Source organism: Lissotriton helveticus, chromosome 4_1 (assembly GCF_964261635.1).
Source record: "Lissotriton helveticus chromosome 4_1, aLisHel1.1, whole genome shotgun sequence".
Lineage (NCBI taxonomy): Eukaryota > Metazoa > Chordata > Amphibia > Caudata > Salamandridae > Lissotriton > Lissotriton helveticus.
The window spans coordinates 1,505,561,907-1,505,579,763 of NC_136063.1; the positions used below are offsets into that span (position 1 = coordinate 1,505,561,907).

General features: G+C 41.8%; 1 protein-coding gene across 1 annotated transcript in view; it reads left to right on the plus strand.

Moving 5' to 3' along the window:
• Positions 1–17,857, plus strand: part of ABCA13 (ATP binding cassette subfamily A member 13) — a 2,470,580-nt gene that overhangs the window by 1,653,481 nt on the left and 799,242 nt on the right. Inside the window, exon 39 of the mRNA XM_078686273.1 lies at positions 214–289. Coding sequence (XP_078542399.1) covers positions 214–289 — 76 coding nt within the window. The remainder of the gene's footprint in view (positions 1–213; positions 290–17,857) is intronic.

The following is a 17,857-nucleotide window of genomic DNA, read 5'->3' on the forward strand; positions in this document are numbered from 1 at the left end:
TGCTCCTGCTGGTTGCACTGAAGTCATAACCTTTTCGCTTCTCCTGATGTACAAACTGAAACCTGGTGCAGCACCCAGGTGGATTACAATGTCCAAGATCACACCTGAATGATTGATCTACAGAGCCGATGCTATGTCCTCTAAACCAAACATGATGATATTGTTCATTTTGATGTTCAAGTAATGTATTTCCTGTTTCATTTGAATCACTAGCTTTGGAGGCTGGTCGTTTGGGACGAAAACACCGCTTGAATCTCAAGACAAACAACCTAATAAGTCTCAAGCGAAGGTAAGACTGTCTCTTTGGAGCAATATGCATTGTTTCTGTGTCCTAGCATTGCTGGATGTGCCTTCCTACCTTTGATAGATATTGCAGCCCAAACTAGCATCTCTCTTTTACAATCAATTTTCTTTACATCTTCAAATTTATCATGGTTTTAATCAGCGTTACTTTTTTGTTTGATTATTTACTGTATTCGCCTTTCAGAACGCTTTCACTGCTAGGAACAGATAGCCAAATTATCTCGCTAGCCTTTAAATATAAGATGAAACACTTGCAAGAGTTAGGCTTTTTTTTCTCCAGCATAATCTTGCGGTTTTTCCCAATTATCGGGGTTTTCTTAGTTTGTGTCATTTTTGTTTTTCACCTATTTATACTGTAAGTGCAATTCTTGCTTGTTGGAGACTCGTCCACGCAGAAAATAACTAAGGACCTGCGTGTGCTGCACTAGCAGCATTCCCCCGTGACTTTAAAAACTGCATTAAAAATACATTCTGCCGGGTTTTCGCATGCCTTTAGTACACAGGGGCATACCGGGCATCCAGTTTTCATGCAGAGGACCAGCATAATACTTGTAGAAAATGAAATGTGTTTTTTCGTCCACTTCTAATCACAATAAGGGGTTCACAAATACATTGAATAGAAGAGAGGCCAAAATCGAACCCTTGGGGGGTAAGGAAGGGGTTTGTGGGGTACTCAATGGCATTATGATTTTACATGAGGTGTACTTCCCAATACTGAACCCTTTAGAACAGTACTTCGCTACCAAGGAAATTATGAATGTGTAGATAACGAACCCTTAGGACGAGTCCCTTGTAACATTTCAGGGTTAGTACAGCTCCTGTTACTATGTGATATTGAAAATATATTGGTATTTTATAGGGATTTGCAAAACTCAAACAATTTGTTTTCTGCGTAATAATTCCGAATTTCGGGAAAATGTCGTGATATGTAGATTTGTCACTTAGCACTATAATTTTGTGTCAAATGTATCTTCGGATCAATTTTTAATGCATGGACATATTTTACACTAAAAACAACACAAAAAACACATTTCTTGTGCTGTGATTGTTTTTGTGCTACATGTTTGCCACGAATGACAGCATAATTATGCAACACAGTGTTAGGGCATACTTTCAGAAATATCGGGGAAAAAGTCTAATGCAAAATTCCCCATAATTATGCAGATTATGCCAGCATAATTTAAATTTCGCCTAGGTCAAGTTTTTTATACATTCTATTTCATATAATACTTTTTCAATAAAGCCTCTTCATTTGAATGGACATTTTGGCCCATATTTATAAATATTTCACTCAACGCAACAAGGCCCCTTGTTATGCTGCGTTGAGTAAAAACAGGAGGAAAACCCATCAACCTTGTTGGGATTGGGGTAAGAACTGGTATACAAAGAACAATATCCCAACTGGTATTATTTGAAGACAAGTATCAAGGATATCTCTACAGCATTATCCAAGAAGGAAACAAGGAGACTCAGCATGATTTTTCATCTGTGCTCAAGGCATAATTTATATCAATATTTTGAAGAATGTAGGGCAGAAAAAATTACAGTTAACAACAGCACTGCAATATAATAAATAACAAGTGACAGCCCAGAGTTCTACAAGGTGCATGAGTGCAAAGGTGAGTGGCACTACGGAAGCACATGTGACAGTGAGAGCAGCGTGGACGGTGCAAGAAATAGTGGTGAACTAATATATACAGTGAGTAAAAACAGAGTGGTTTCCAAACAGTTCAATTTAAATTTCCATTTTTCATTTTTTCTACAAGAACCACTGAGTGAAAAGCGCCTAGAATCTTTCTGGGAAGTCGACGGCGTTTCGATCCGTATAAATGAGGATCATCATCAGGACTGTGGGGCTCAGTGCAGTGCTGTAGGGGGCAGAAGAGGGGGGGGGGGAGGGGGGGTTGGGGGTGGTTGGTTGGTTAATTGTGATTTAACTTTCACAGACTGACTCGCTCCACTCCCGGATCTCGCCGAGACCGGCTCCTGATTCACTACGGACCATATGACTCCGGCCCCTCTCTGCCTCTATTGCTGACTTCTGGTAAGTCTCTGTCCACCACTGGCTCCAGGCACTTCGCACACTCTGGTTCACTATCCTCATTTTAACTCTTATTATCATCCTCAGCTCCCTGGCCATCAGGTTTCCATACATCCGTTCCCGGACACGTTATTTATCCCCCTCTGGGACGACACCTGAAGCCTCCAGATAGAATCCCAACTATCGGACCACCAGCTCAGGCCTCAAACCTACCTGACGGTGAGCTTTCCGTCACCTTTCTTCCCACCATTTTCGATCGATCACCGCTCTTAACCGTGATCTAATTCCTTTCACACAATTAACCAACCAACCACCCCCAACCCTCCCCTTCCCCCCTCTCTTCTGCCCCCTACAGCACTGCACTGAGCCCCACAGTCCTGATGATGATCCTCATTTATACGGATCGAAACGCCGCCGACTTCCCAGCAAGATTCTAGGCGCTTTTCACTCAGTGGTTTTTGAAGAAAAAATTAAAAATGGAAATTTAAATTGAACTGTTTGGAAACCACTCTGTTTTTACTCACTGTATATATTAGTTCACCACTATTTCTTGCGCCGTCCACGCTGCTCTCACTGTCACATGTGCTTCCGTAGTGCCACTCACCTTTGCACTCATGCACCTTGTAGAACTCTGGGCTGTCACTTGTTATTTATTATATTGCAGTGCTGTTATTAACTGTAATTTTTTCTTCAAAATATTGATATAAATGATGCCTTGAGCACAGATGAAAAATCATACTGAGTCTCCTTGTTTCCTTCTTGGATAATGCTGTAGAGATATCCTTGATACTTGTCTTCAAATAATACCAGTTGGGATATTGTTCTTTGTATACGCGTTGAGTAAAAGGCATGGGCAGGAATGCACCATATTGATCAAGATATGGTGCATTCCTACCCTCTGCCTTTTCTGGCAAAGGCAGGATTATTTTTTGCAAGAATGTATCCCTTTCTGCACAAAAACAATCCTTTGAGTCTTTTTCCTCTTTCTATTCATGCTGCAGAATGCAGCACACGTAGCAAGAAGACAATCGAAAAAAAAATATTTCTCCTTGTTACGCGTTGCCAGGGAAAGCGTAGCATTCTGATACATGCCCAGGTCTACCTTTATTGCTAAATCTGGGAATGTTTCAGAATCCATGGGTGGATGTGTGCGAACACCCACGCTCCACCCAGGGAACACCTCCCTGAGGCAGAGTAACACAAGGCGGTGACCTGCACTACCTTTCATTACTCCAGATTTAACAAAGTCACGCAGGGCTGTGCAAGGTGGGCTTGCGTTGCATGGTAAATATCATTTAGCTTTTGCATCACCCTTGCATCCCCTTATGTGGCGTACGGACATCGCAAAACTTTGATTAATATGGGCCTTTGAGTTTAATATAATAAGTTTTCTCCTCCAGAGTTTCCCCTAAACTAGCTACTTAACACCTTCGAGTCTCATGACGAGCTCAGCTCGTCATGAGCCACGGTGCTCGTGTGCTCATAACGAGCTGAGCTCGTCATGACGGTTTGAATGCTTGCATGCTGGGCGAATTCCCCTGCTGTGCGAGCGTTCTAAAGGAACGGGTGTGGTCATGACGAGCTCAGCTCGTCATGAGCACACGACCACCGTGGCTCATGACAAGCTGAGCTCGTCATGAGCACGGGGGCGCTGCTCGCGCACCCCCCCCCCCCCCCCAGCACAGCAGGGGAATTTGCCCAGCTGCGAAGGGGTTAAATGAAAAAAGCATCCAGTCTGTACGTCAATGCACTTGCTCATCATATCAACATCAACTTTCACCAAAGTTCCATTCAACATATTTCTTATCAGCCATGCTCTGGGAAGAAGGAAAGAACATCTATTAATCAGTGCCCACTGCAAATCCTCTCGTCATTATTTTTGATGGAGCTCTAGAAAATCTTTCACAAGGTCTTCCCCTTCCAGTATGAACAAAAACACAATAATGGCCTGCTTATGAGTGATTCATTTATTGCACCTTGTAAATAACAATACTCCAGGGTACGATATTTATAGCGTGTGATGAACAGCACCTAATATGAGCTTTCTGGTAATAACATGCATAGTTGGTAGTTAACGCACCAAACTCTGCAGTGTATGGTACATCCTGTACACATTTCTCTTGTTACATTTTGACAGGCTTCACCTGCCGAGATTTAACTGAGGTTGAGGTATTTAATGCCTATGCTAAATTTCAGACGCAATAAATACTTCCCAGCTCGTAATTCCGACTGTGCACAAACAGGGGGTTACACACGGGTCTAAATATACTGACCCACTTGTAATCAGTCCCTTTGTCTTCGGATTAGCCCAAAAAATTCAAGCTACACTAGAGTAATGCCCAGCAGCAAGGATGCTCTGTGATCTTCACTCGTACTCTCAATCAATCAATATTCTTTATTCGATTTTAGAAAATAAAATCAGAAAAGTCAAGCACAGTATTATCAATTTCATTAATTATATACCACAAATAAATTACAATTTGATTGACTTTAAAAAGCCAGACAGATGGCGCAGGTCTCACTTGCTTAAAATTCATGGGCTTCAGGAGTAGAAGTATATATATGGAATGCAAATAATTATATTTAGGACAGATCATGACTATGTGCAAGTTATCATTAATGGAAACTTGTACACTCAAAAAGTAAATACATAAATAATATTGAAGAGCGCCCAAATTATCATAGTAGCTGCAATTAGTTTTTATTTTCAAAGTCAAATGTGGCATGCAATTTCCACGTGCTTGACCACAATATTGTAAGTCTGATAATGCCACTTTTATAACATTCAAAATACAACACAAACACCTGGCTCTGTACTAGCCAACACTCCTACTATTTCTGGAGTAACGGGTAGACTATTTTTTTATCTATCCGAATAGGATTTTTATTAAATAGTCTTTAAACTGATCAAAAACAATTTTTTCAAAAGACTGAAAAAGAAACACATATTTCTCAAATTGACACTGAAATCATCACACATGAATAACACAATTCATCCTTAATACATCCAACACTAAACGCATTTAGATTTAACTAAATGCCTCTCGAAATGCCAATGCGTTTCAAGACCCAGGCTTGATAGTACTGGGACTCTCATCAGGGCTTCAAACAAATGATTGGGATATTCTAGAACAACAAAAAATGAAAAACGTAATGCAACAACAGCATCAACCTCAAACTACCTTTCTCTCTCACATATATATCGCTGGTTTATTGTGTACCTGATTCTTGGAGTAGGAGCAGCCACTCCAATTAGTTGATTCTATATGTCAATGGACTCGTTCTGCCATAGCTTTAAAGCACCACGTGCACACTTTTAACTGTGTGTAATTCTGCAAGAGAAGATCATTCATAAAATGTAAACTTCTACTCTGTTCTCTACTTGCCTCTAAACCTTTGTATGCCAGTAAAAATAATTTCTTTAAATGTACCTTGCACATAGGCTGCAGAGCATGGACAGGAATTATTCAAATGGGGACTCGCAAGTCTACAAAAAGGGGAAATTATGTTGTATTCATTAAAAGAAATGTTTATCAACCGGCTGCACTGTAAGATTTAAAATCAGTTGTCTTGTGGACTTACTGTATGTGAGTTCATCCGTTAATAGGCTCTGCAAAAGGCAGTCTTTTCTTCTGCTCAAAAGCAAGCAAGCTCACATTCACCGTAAAATGTTTCTAGAAAGCAAGTGTGAACGCGTTAGGTTTGCCATCATATAATAAATTAATATTCATGGATTCGCTTGTAAAGGAGGAAGCAAACAAACGTACTTATATCAACTTCATTGGACAAACTGGATTACCTCTCACACAGCATCTCTCACTAGAGCACTTCCTGGTTGTAAAAGCTATGAATCCTGGGTAGCAACTCTTTCAACCAATCAAAACCTAGTACTATTACCCGTTTTGGGCATGGCAAAGCATTGCATTGTGGAACATGTAGTAATTAAACTACATTCTATTTAATTCAGTCATGCCATTTAACCCAGAGGAAGCACTATTGAACTTTAAAATGAGATAGGTTCCTTTCTCAACAACGCGGCGTTGATATCAAAATGACGTTTAGATGTATCAATGCAAGACAACAGGGTCCATTTAAAATCCTTTTCACAGTGGGATTTATCAATAAAATGTTGCACCATGGAAGCGGTCAGAACCTTCTTTTTGATCCTTGAAGGGTGCTGAGTAATTCTTTGATTTATCTGTTGGTTTGTTTTGTCTATATACAGCAAGGCGCATGGACAAACAACCACATTTACAATATTTTTAGATTTGCAGTTTGTAAACTCTGAATGTCTCAATTTTATGCCATTATGGAAAAATTCATCGCCCTCGATTGTAGAATCACAGACCGCTCACGTGCCTCATTTATGATGGCCTTCAATAGGTCTTAAATGCCATTGTGATCTTCAGGACTGTTTGTTTTGTAAAGGGAAAATGTCTTCCCGTTCTAGTTGTTGCCCAATGCTTGGATTTGTTCGCATGGCGAACAGAGGTTTTAGATAACCACATTCCAATTTTTGAAAGCAAATGCCAATTTTTTAATATGACTTGCCTAAACCTATTTGTATCTGGACCAAACATGGTTGCACAAATCATGCGTTCTGATGGAGGTTTCTCCTTCTTTTGTAAGAGGTCCTAAAGAGGCGTGTAGCATGCCCTTTTTTTGCATGCTTCAAAAGCTTTTTAGGATATCTGCGAAGGATCATCTGTTCTTTAAAGATCGCCGCATTGTGCTCGTAGTACAATTTTGATGAACAGTTGCGACGTATTCGCAATAGTTGACCGTATGGAATAACCTTAGCACTATTGAGGTCTTAGCACTGTTTATGGATTTAGTCTTTAGAAATTCATATCTCAAATTCTACTTATTGGATTTTTGTCATTTTGGTATTGCTTTAACAAGATACATATTCTCTATTTTGCTAAACTTGTGTGGAGTCTTTTTGTGGCGTTCTCACTGTGTTACTGTAATTCAAGTGTTGCACACATACTTTACACTTTGTCTCTTAGGTTAACCCTGACTGCTCTGTTCCATGCTGCCAGAGGTTAAGCACAGGTTAATTTAGGGAGTTTATCTGACTTGCCCTGACTAGAATTGCGGATCCTGTTTGGACAGGGTCTATGCTCTGCCAACCAGAAACCTCAATTTCTAACAATTATGAGCAGCCATACCTCTTTCTCCTCATATATATCGCTCATTTATTGTGTACCTGATTCTTGGAGTAGGAGCAGCCGCTCCAATTCGTTGATTCTATATGTGCGCTGGCCCCTAATGTGTGAAGCCATTGTTACAATACTCTTGAAGCTTGACATGGATCCTTCTTGCTGCACCTTGTAAAGGTCACTATCACTTTTAAATCTGGATAATAAAATATTAGCAAAAATCTTGGCATACCAACTCACTTCCACGGGGAGACATGGTCTGCATTGCCTATTCAGGGTTTGTCTGATGCAGATCCATCTCAATTAATTTGCAGATGGTATTCTACATTCTACATCACTTAAACACCAAGTTGGAGGCTAACGTGCCCTATTTAGATACTGAGAAGGCCTTCAACTCTTTAGAATGGTCCTAACTAATGGTAGATTTGCATAGATTCAGCAGAGAATAATATTTCCTGAAGCAAAGACCTCTACTTTACATTATGTCAGTCGATAGAATACGCACAAAAGGGCTGACCTCTGATCCTTCCCCGATTGGCAGGAGGCACACTACAAGGGTGCACATTTCGACCCTTACTTTCATCTTAGCCATGGATACTATAGCCAGGAATTTACAAGGCCAACACTCCCAGAGAAAATTACATTTCAAGACGGGAAGACTTTAACTCCCAATGTGTGGCAATGACATTTTACTTTTCATTTAAGACTTGGCTAGGAATCTGGCCCCTCTCACCAGGAGAATTGCCTAGTTTAGAGGATACTCCAGCATCAAAGTTATTTGGAATAAGACTGAGCTCTTTCCCCTTACAGACGGCATCTCAAGGGTACCTCAATTTTCCCATCATTCTGTGACGATGTTACTCACACCATATTGCAAATGACAGAAATCCATATAGACCTAGATCCCAAAATCTTGTTGCTAATCTATGGTAAACTATACACATGCAGTTCTAGATGTTTTATTGCAAGTGCCACTGCTTCTAGCAAAGCGTAGAATCTCAATCCACTGGTGTAGAAGCTCAGTCGCTGTCGAAAGAGAATGAATACAAGATATGATCATATGTGATGATATGGCAAACATCTAGGCACTATTGCAACCACAGGCCTCTAGGTCCAAAGTGATCTAAGACCAACTGAGGGTGTACCTTCTACAGCTAGGTAGGCCGGAAGCAACAGATCAATACAGCAGTATATCTGACAGTGATACTGCCTCTTGTAGCATTGAATTACTGTGCAATCCAGCATGCTCAGTTCACCAAGCTGGTATATTTCCTCATTTTGTACCTAGCATTCTCACAATGCGGGATGTTCTCGATTATTCTGGGACATTCCCATTGTTGTAATGTTCAAATCCTCTTGGCAACTATATATGCTGACAATATCTTTTGCATGTAATGCACAGTTACTTTATGTGTGAAATAACGTCTACTTCTCAATAACTTTATTTTCCTGCCTGTTTGTTAAATGGGAAAAAATGTAATATAAAATAATGGACTATCTTGTACTTTTTACAGCAAGCATGAATTATTGGTCTGGCGGCCCATTCTGGGGCCGTGATTAGAAGCTAAAACAGGTAATAAGAGCTACCCAGGGCTGACTAGCCTACATACATCAGTGAGTTCCCCTTACCATGTCCTATCAAGCTGCTTTCTAGTTTTCTAAGAGGAAGTTAGCGGATGGGTGGGCATTGCATGGCGATTTATTTATTTATTTTTAGGTGCATTTTGAAATTGACTTCCATTCTTGTAGAACACCACTAGCATTTATATATACTGTCAGCAGAAGGGATTGATTTTGCTTTTATTGCGGCATGCTGGTTACCTAAATAATTGTTGAATATTTTCGCTTAGGTCATGCCTAGATTCCGAGTGCATTTGCAACTCTTGGGATTTACCGAGAATTCCAAGGCTCTTTCCGGGAGTCTGTATCCCTTTCTGGATGTTTTGTGCAATCTTACACCCACGTACATTAATTTAGACGTGTAAATGTAGTAGGTTACCGTTAAGTGTGAGTAAATGTGCTGCACTTTCTGCAGCACTTTCTGCAATTCAAAATTACTACTTTAACCAAGCATTTCCTAAAAATACCTGGGGAATTTATTACTTTCCCCCAAATCATTCTAGGAGTGGAGTTGGAATAGTAACTGTGTCCCTGGAATATTTGGGGAGAAGGTTGCTCTTTCCCCAAATATTCTAGGACTGATGTTAGAAAAGATAATTTGCCCTTCCAGTGTCTGGCACACCCCCTGCTACCCTGAGGGCACAGTTCAGGGCAAGAAACAAAAACAAGCATTTTTTTCCTTCATGAAGAAAATATCTTCCCCCTGAGTAATCTTTTCCTTGACACTCGCCACTTTTGGCGGTGTGAGGGCTCTCTGTTCCCACCATCAAATGGGATATATTCAAAAGACCTGTTCGATGAATTCCGCTCCATTCATTGGGGGTTTGCGGGCGGCAACACTAAGCATCAAATTCCTGTTATCCCCTTCATTTTAAGATGGAAAAAAGTTCCCACGACTTTATCATTTACATAGCCATATTTAATCAATAATTAAAAAAAATACACTTTGCGCCAGTATAATTTTGTAGGTGCATATGGACAAGTCATTTGAGGGTACTGATTGGTTTCTGGGTCTGTGATTCAATCAATGTAAGTTTGGGACTAGGGCTAGGGTTAGGATTTCCATTGGAAGTAGGGACTAGGGCTACCTGTGTAGGTTCTGTGTAGGGTTTCTGAGTATGCAGGAAAAATTGGCGCCTAGGCTGGTTGCGGTATGTAGGGCTTCCTGTGTTCTTGGTTGTTGGGACTAGGGTGAGAATAGGGCTAGTGTTAGGCCTTTAATTGGTAGTAGCGATTAGGGCTTCTGGTGTGATTGGTTGCTGAATTAGGTGTGGGACTAAGAGTAGGGTTAGGCTCGCTATTGGACATAGGGACTAGGGTTTTCTGTGTCATTGGTTGCTTGGACTAGGGTTGAGACTACTGGTGGGGCAAGGGCCTCTATTGGACTTAGAGATCTGGGCTTTTGAAACCGATTGGGTGCTTGGACTAGGGCTAAGATTGGCTGTAAGGTCCTGGTCTCCTACTGGTTCAAGATTTTGGGGCTAGTGTTGTGATTGGATAGTGTTAGGGCTAGGGTTCCCATTGGCTGAAGGGGTCACCGGACTACCAGGGCTATAAACGGGCAAAGCTTAGGGCGTCTCAGCCCGGGCACCGAAGCTAAGAGTGCAGAGGACAAGGTTGAGTGCCTGTTTGAGCCTGTTCGAGACTGGTCGGGACCAAGGTCAGGAATGCTGCCCATTTTCCCATTCATTAATACCCGCCCTATGTATTTGTCCCTATGTAAATAAGCATTTATTTTCTCTATAGATATGTGCCTAATTTTGTGTATTGCTTTGTATAAACATGTACAATAATTGTGTTGTTATAAAAACAACAACAAAAACACACAAAAAATCGTCTTTGGTCTACATGTACTTGCTTCCATTGTACATCAATGTACCTCCATGTACTTGGCTCTGTGTGTCTGTTACTTTTCTCCTGAAAAAACATATCCAATGCACTACATTATTTCTCATCCTGTACCTCTATCAATATCTTTAATCTGCATATTCTTACCTCCTTTATGCATCTATACACTTTCAATGTACTTATGGATCTATATAATTATCACTTTCTCCTAATTTAGCATTTCCAATGTACTACCCTATTTCTCAGCCTATACTTCTCTCAATATTTCTTCTAGCTCAACTTTCTGACTCATCTCAAACTTCTTTCTACTACTCTTTCCAATTCACTACCCTATCCCTCAACCTATCCATGTATCTTTATATCCTCCACACCCACTCTCCCATTTACACCAAACCCCGCACTACTACTATGTTCGCCAAAATAACCCTTTCTTGACTCTCTCCCCCTCCTCGCATCATCTGACACCTCTTTTACTATACCAATCCCCCAAACCAAACCTTTCTAAACTCTTCCCTCTGACTCTTCTCCTCCAAAAAACCTTTTTACTCATCCAAAAGCCTCCCCCTACTGCTATGACTGAAATAAAGAAATCCTTCACTCTTCTCTCCATCCACTATCCTTTTCAATCAAAATAACAGACTGTAATTCCATATTCCACTATACTAATTCACCACTAATCCTTTATGGTTTCCTGAGTAGCATGCTGCTTGCCAACAAAGCGTTTCAACACCTCATCAGGGTTACAAGCGCTATATAAATGCAAACCTTTTTTCCTTTTTTACCCCTTCCCAACCCTACTCAATCCAAATAACTGACTAACATATCCACCACTCAAATTACTTCGTATTTCACTATACTAATTTTCAAAACGAATCCTTTATGGCAGTGGTGGCTGGTGACATTTGAAAGTGGTGAGGCGTAAAATTATTCCCACACTGCACTATGGCGAGAGGGTGGGAACGTGACACGGGAGCACTTAACAGATATGTAAATGCCAAGAAATGGCGACTTGTCGTACAGGAGCTGTCCATACACTGTTTCAAAGCTCGGTGATCCTGCAAGCAGGTTGTTTTTTCTTTAACCCAAAAGACATAGATTAAACATAGAGGCGAGTTTCACTTCATATTTCTATCTTTCAAAAGTCTCTCAAGTAAAATAAAACCTTGTTAAACGTTATGGAAAAACACTCAAAGCTAAACTTTGGTTTTGATGCGAACCATGACTGGAGAACTGAAGAATTCCAGGGAATGCACAGTTTGAAACCCTTCACAACAAGTATTTGCGGGGCACAGAGAAATGTGCACCTAAAAAGACAAATAGAAATGTTGAGCATTTCACCTTGGTAGAATTGGAAAGGGCGGGGAAAGCGGCAAGCATAACATTAGAAAATATAGGGACATATTATCAAGGAATCTGCGGTAGTTTATCGCCGCTTTACAGGCAGGAAACTGCCGATAGAGCGGCGATAATGGCCTTGATAATATGCGATTCAAATTTCAATCGAAGCCCAGGTTAGATGTTCACACATCTAACCTGGGCATCGATTGAAATTCGAATCGCATGTTATCAAGCCCATTATCGCCGCTTTATCGGCAGTTTCCTGCCGGTAAAGCGGCGATAAACTACCGCTGCTTCCTTGATAATATGGCCCATAGTTTTTGTAGTTAAAGTGAGGGGACATATGCAGCAACCTCTAACTGGGTTGATGAAATCAGAAAGTACCCAAGTTTAACACAGTCGGTCAAAGGCAGCGAATGTGCAGTAAATCTGGAGACCAGCCAGCGTCTGCGCACCGAGCAGAACTACAAAGCAATGCAATCACATACCACACCAGATGATTCTACACCACACGTTAGTCACCAAACCGTATTTATCATCGTGAAGCACAGCACCTATGGTGCATGGAGGGCATTTCATACCTAGAAGAGATATCGCTTCGGCGCAAGATTGTTTCCTTTGATTAAAGATGGTGTTTCATTTGATGTGGGGCTCAGCCTGGTTTACCTTGCAGAAACCGGGCTGCAGTACAACCATGCACATGGACTGGAGCTTGCACTGCACTGCTTCAAAACACCATCACTGTTATGTGCCGGGCGAGAGTTACTTGGCTGCACGCCTTGGTGAAATGCACTAATCGTTGTGGTAAAACATTAATTAACTTTTTCAGCAAAGACTACGGAAATCATAGTCCATTTAAACAAGCACAGGCAAGTGTTCTAAGCATTCTTTTATCAGAAGCTGGGCTGGCAAGGGGGTAGGGGTAACCGCCTATGGTTCTCTGTGGGAGCGGGCCACGCACCTTTATGACGTAGTGACAGCGTACATCTGAGAAATGCATACACAGCCTTACACATACATAGCAGACAAACAGGCATTACCTCTACTCCATATGTTGCTGTTCGATGAGGACCATGCACATGTACTCGAGCTTGCACTACTTCAAAACACCATCACTGTTATGTGCCGGGCGAGAGTTAATTAGCTGAACGCCTTGGTGAAATGCACCAATTATTGTGGTAAACATTAATTAACATTTTCAGCAAAGACTACGCAACTCGTAGTCCATTTAAACAAGCACACGCAAGTGTTCTTAAGCTTACCTTTAACACAAGCTGGAGAGGGGCGAAGGGCTAGAGATGGGGGTAACCGCCTATGGTTCTCGGGGAGGAAGTGGGGCATGTGCCTTTATGAAGTAGCGTATATCTGAGAAATGCATACACAGCCTTACAAATATTTTACATTGGACTAGAGTATGGGGTTATATTTCTAACCATGCTGATTGCAGCAAAGCAGACAAACAGGCATTACCTCTACTCCATATGGTGCAGGTCGCGGTCAGTTGAGGCTTGCAATACTTGCGGGGGTGGGGGTATCACACGGCGGTGGGGACCGGGGGAGTTTTAAAATTAAAAGAAAAAAACTTACCTGATGGGGTCCGGACCGCTCTCCACCTCTGTTCCTGTTGGCGTGCGTTGGCGCGTTCAACTTTTGAACAGGAACCAGCATACCAATGCTTCCTCCCCTTCTGTTAGCCAATCACAAGGCTGCAGCATTGTGATTGGCATGAAGTCCCAGATGGCACTCAGCAGGGCACCAGTAGGGATGCCATTTAATCTATGTAGACCGCATGCAGCCTACATAGAGAAAATGTAGAGTGCGCATGACTGCTTTGGTCGGCCCCAGGGCCGACCAAGCAGTCAGGGCACACAGAATGGTGGAAGCCATTCCTCCTCTTCCCGAACCAACCAGACAAACGCTCCCGCCCACCCCCAACCAGGCATACCCCTGCCGTCTGCTTTCTCGCAGCACGAGAAGCAGAAAATAAAATGGCATTTAAAATACCATTTTATTTTCTGCTTCTCGCACTGCGAGAAAATAGGGGGGGCGGCGCTCCAACGCCCCAATGAAGCGGCCGCCACAGCTTTATAGGTTCCGGAGTAGCCTGCTTCTCGCCAGAAAAGAGCTTGAACACCCCATCAGGAGTAACAGGCGCTATATGAATGCAAACCTTTCTATCCCTTCTATCCCTCTGCTATCCTTCTCACTCCAAATAACTGACTAATATCCACCACTCAAATTACTTTCATATTTCACCATACTAATTCACCACTAATCCTTTATGGGTTTCCGGAGTAGCGTTCTACTTACCAAAAAAAGTGCTCAACACCCCATCAGGGGTTAGAAGCGCTATATAAATACAAACCTTCTTTCCTCTTCTATCCTTCTGCTATCCTTCCGAATCCAAATAACTGACTAACATATCCACCACTTAACATGTACTTGCATGTTTCACTATATTAATTCAATACTGGAGTAGCGTGCTACTTTCCCAAAAAGCGCTCCAACACCTCGTCAGGGGTAGTAAGCGTTACACAAATGCAATTACAATACATACAATACAATTAATCTGTTAGCCCCTTCAACCCTCCTGAGCTCACTTGCCTGGTGGGAGCACAGAATATGGTGTTGTTGGAAGGTAATAGAATTCCTTTGATATGGACAGGGCTATCTGGACTTCTGCTGTAAGCCACTTACTCAAAGGAGGAAATATGTAATTTTCTTAGGTAAGTGGGAAAAGAGAGTTTTATGGGGAACATAGAGTTTTACTATTGGCTTCCTCTCAATGAATTATTAAATATAACCATTACAGCCCATGTATAGCAAGAACAGTGAATGTAAAAAACGAACAAACAGAAGGATTAGCCCACTGTTACTATAGAAAAAGTCATGCTGTGTTCTTGTAAACTAGAAGAGCTCCTCAAACCTTTGCCTTGAATCCCTGTTCAAACACTTGCCCAAAGAGCTGTGGGAGCAGTTACTTGGACAGAGCTACTTGTTACATCGAAGGCTGCTTTGTGGACTGTGCCCTGCCCAACAGCGTCTCTCGCATTCTGCTATATTGAGTGGGACGGGTTCTCCTCTTACCTGCAGGGCAGCGGTTCTACCATACAAGCCAAAGAGCACTCCCTCATGGCAGCTGGCCTACCGGTGTTGGCTCTGCCGGTCCTCTCCTTGGGGGCAACAGTGGTGGACATCATAGTCTTCCTTCTCCTTCCCAGAATTACTGGGAAGGAGCTCTGGTATAATCTTCCCAAAGCATCATGGAGATCGCTCCTTGTTTCCGTTAGATCTTTTCCCAATCCAAGATGGCAGCAGTAGTTACTGATGTAACTTCTTGTTCAGGAAGTATTTAAGGTGTGGGTTTCTTCTTTTCCCATGCGTTGCAACACTTCTCACTCCTGTTGGTTTGTTCCTGCACTCCTGTTGATTTTCCACACCTGCTGGTATTTTTTCGTCGCTCCTATTGATTCTTCTTCTCTGTTGGTGTCTTCCCTCGTGCCTGTGTTCCTGGTGGAACTCCTGTGTTCTGCTCCTGTTCACTGGACTCCATATCTCTGTCTTCATCATCCTGAGACTTACTATCTTCTCCAGATGATTTTTCCCTTTGGGGTTTTTCCTCCGGGGGCTCCATCTGGAAGGCACTATCTGCTTAGGTGCTAAACGTGTCAGCAGACTCCTAGCTGCCAGAAGGGGTCAACCATATCTCTTGCATACAAGAAGGGTTAATAATTGTTCTTCAAGATCATCACACCCTCCCATGTCTCATATCAGAAGCTTACCTATGAAATCTGTCACTACTCGAATAAATTGTCCTGAGTCAGCTGTGGATAGACTGCTCTGCCTGGTCTGGTACATGTCTCCTGGAAGACTGTTTTTATTCTCTGACAACGTTCTGTATCACTGAAAATTGTTGATTAGTTGGATTATGCCATTTAAATAGTTCAACACTGGAAGAAAGTGTTGCCTGTGTTGGTGTGGGAAGTCACATAAAACTAGCATTAGGAGGACAGATTACCATGGGGAAAAAGACAGAAGGAGACAATAAGATTTTGCATGGCTAGTTGACTGTTTATGGGACAGAAGGACCACATTTGCAAATTGCACAGAACCAAATTACCCCTAGGCATTTTTATGAAGAAGGCATGACATTTGGCCAATAAAGAACTGTCTTATTTTGTTTTAAACTTGTTAAATTCTTCGCAAGCCTCTGGCCAATGCAAAAAGCAATATGCAACCCTCCAGCTGAATACAAGGCTGGACTGGTGAACCAAAAGCACCACTGGGGGAAATGCTCAAACAAGCCCTGCCCCCTTTGCCTTCTCAAACAATTGCTTTCTTTTCTTCCATCCTTTCTTCCTCTCACCTCTTCTCCTCTCTCTCTTCTCCCTCTGTGATCTTTTTTTCCTCTACCTTTTCTCTCCCTCCCTCTCTTTTTCTCTTTCTTGAAGCCTTCCTCTTCCTGCTGCAATTAAATTCAGGAAGCTCAGGAAAGTGACTGAGGTCCCAGGAGCAGCCTTGGACTTTCCGGTGGACTAAAAGAAAGTCCTGTGCAGTTCTGGCCTGATGCTTTTACTCAAGTCGAGCATCAGAATTCCAGAAGAAAATTCAAAGTCTTCAAATTTGTTGTCAGGCATCAGAACCACCTCTTTCCCACTCTGAGTTTTTTTCTTATTTCATTCCCATAATTTAATAGTGCAGTTTCTCCTAGCAAGCCGTTACGTTATACTAATTTAATGTAAAATGATTTCTTCAGGGTGGTTTCATAAAGGAAGGAAACCATAAGTAGTCACTGAGTAAACCTAAAATTGGAAACCACTTATAAAACCTAACGGAATACAAGAGGGACACCTTTTATTTCAAGACGTTTGCATACCTAGGCTTGTTTTTTGCTGAAAGCAGCATTACATTTTATAAACAAACTACTTTCATCTTGGAGTTAGACAGTGTTAATAAAAGGGTATTCCCGTTCTGCTATGCAAGACAAATCCATTCTTTGTTGGTGAATAACATGTTCAGTAGGATTGATGAGCCTGCTTGGTTTTCTTCGAAAGAAACACTTACATTTTGCATGGCATTGGGATCCATTTTGTATCAATATATGCTAAATGGCATACAAATAAGATAATACTGCCACGGAATGTGCCATGTAATGCTGCATAATGTGGCGTTCTCGCTGCATAAATTAGTCACACCTGGTGTATAATTTGATCTTCCATTCTCACATAATTCCGCTGGCCTTTTCATAAACTCCTTTTAGGATTAGACACCTCCACCAGGGCTGATGATTCATTTTGATAAAAATTTGCAAGCCGGGATTGTCACAAACGGAATTATTAGGAAGTCTTTACTGTGCTTTGACAGCAAGAGCCTTCAGTCCTAACAACGGCTAGCGATAGTCATGTTTGTGTTGAGAGAGGTTGATTAAGCCAAGGCTGGTTTGGCAAGTCCCACTTGAACAGACCTAAATTTAGGATGAGTTTGATCTGTAAGCCTAGCTGGCTAATTAATCTCCTGCCTTCTCAGTCACGGACTCTTTTCCTAC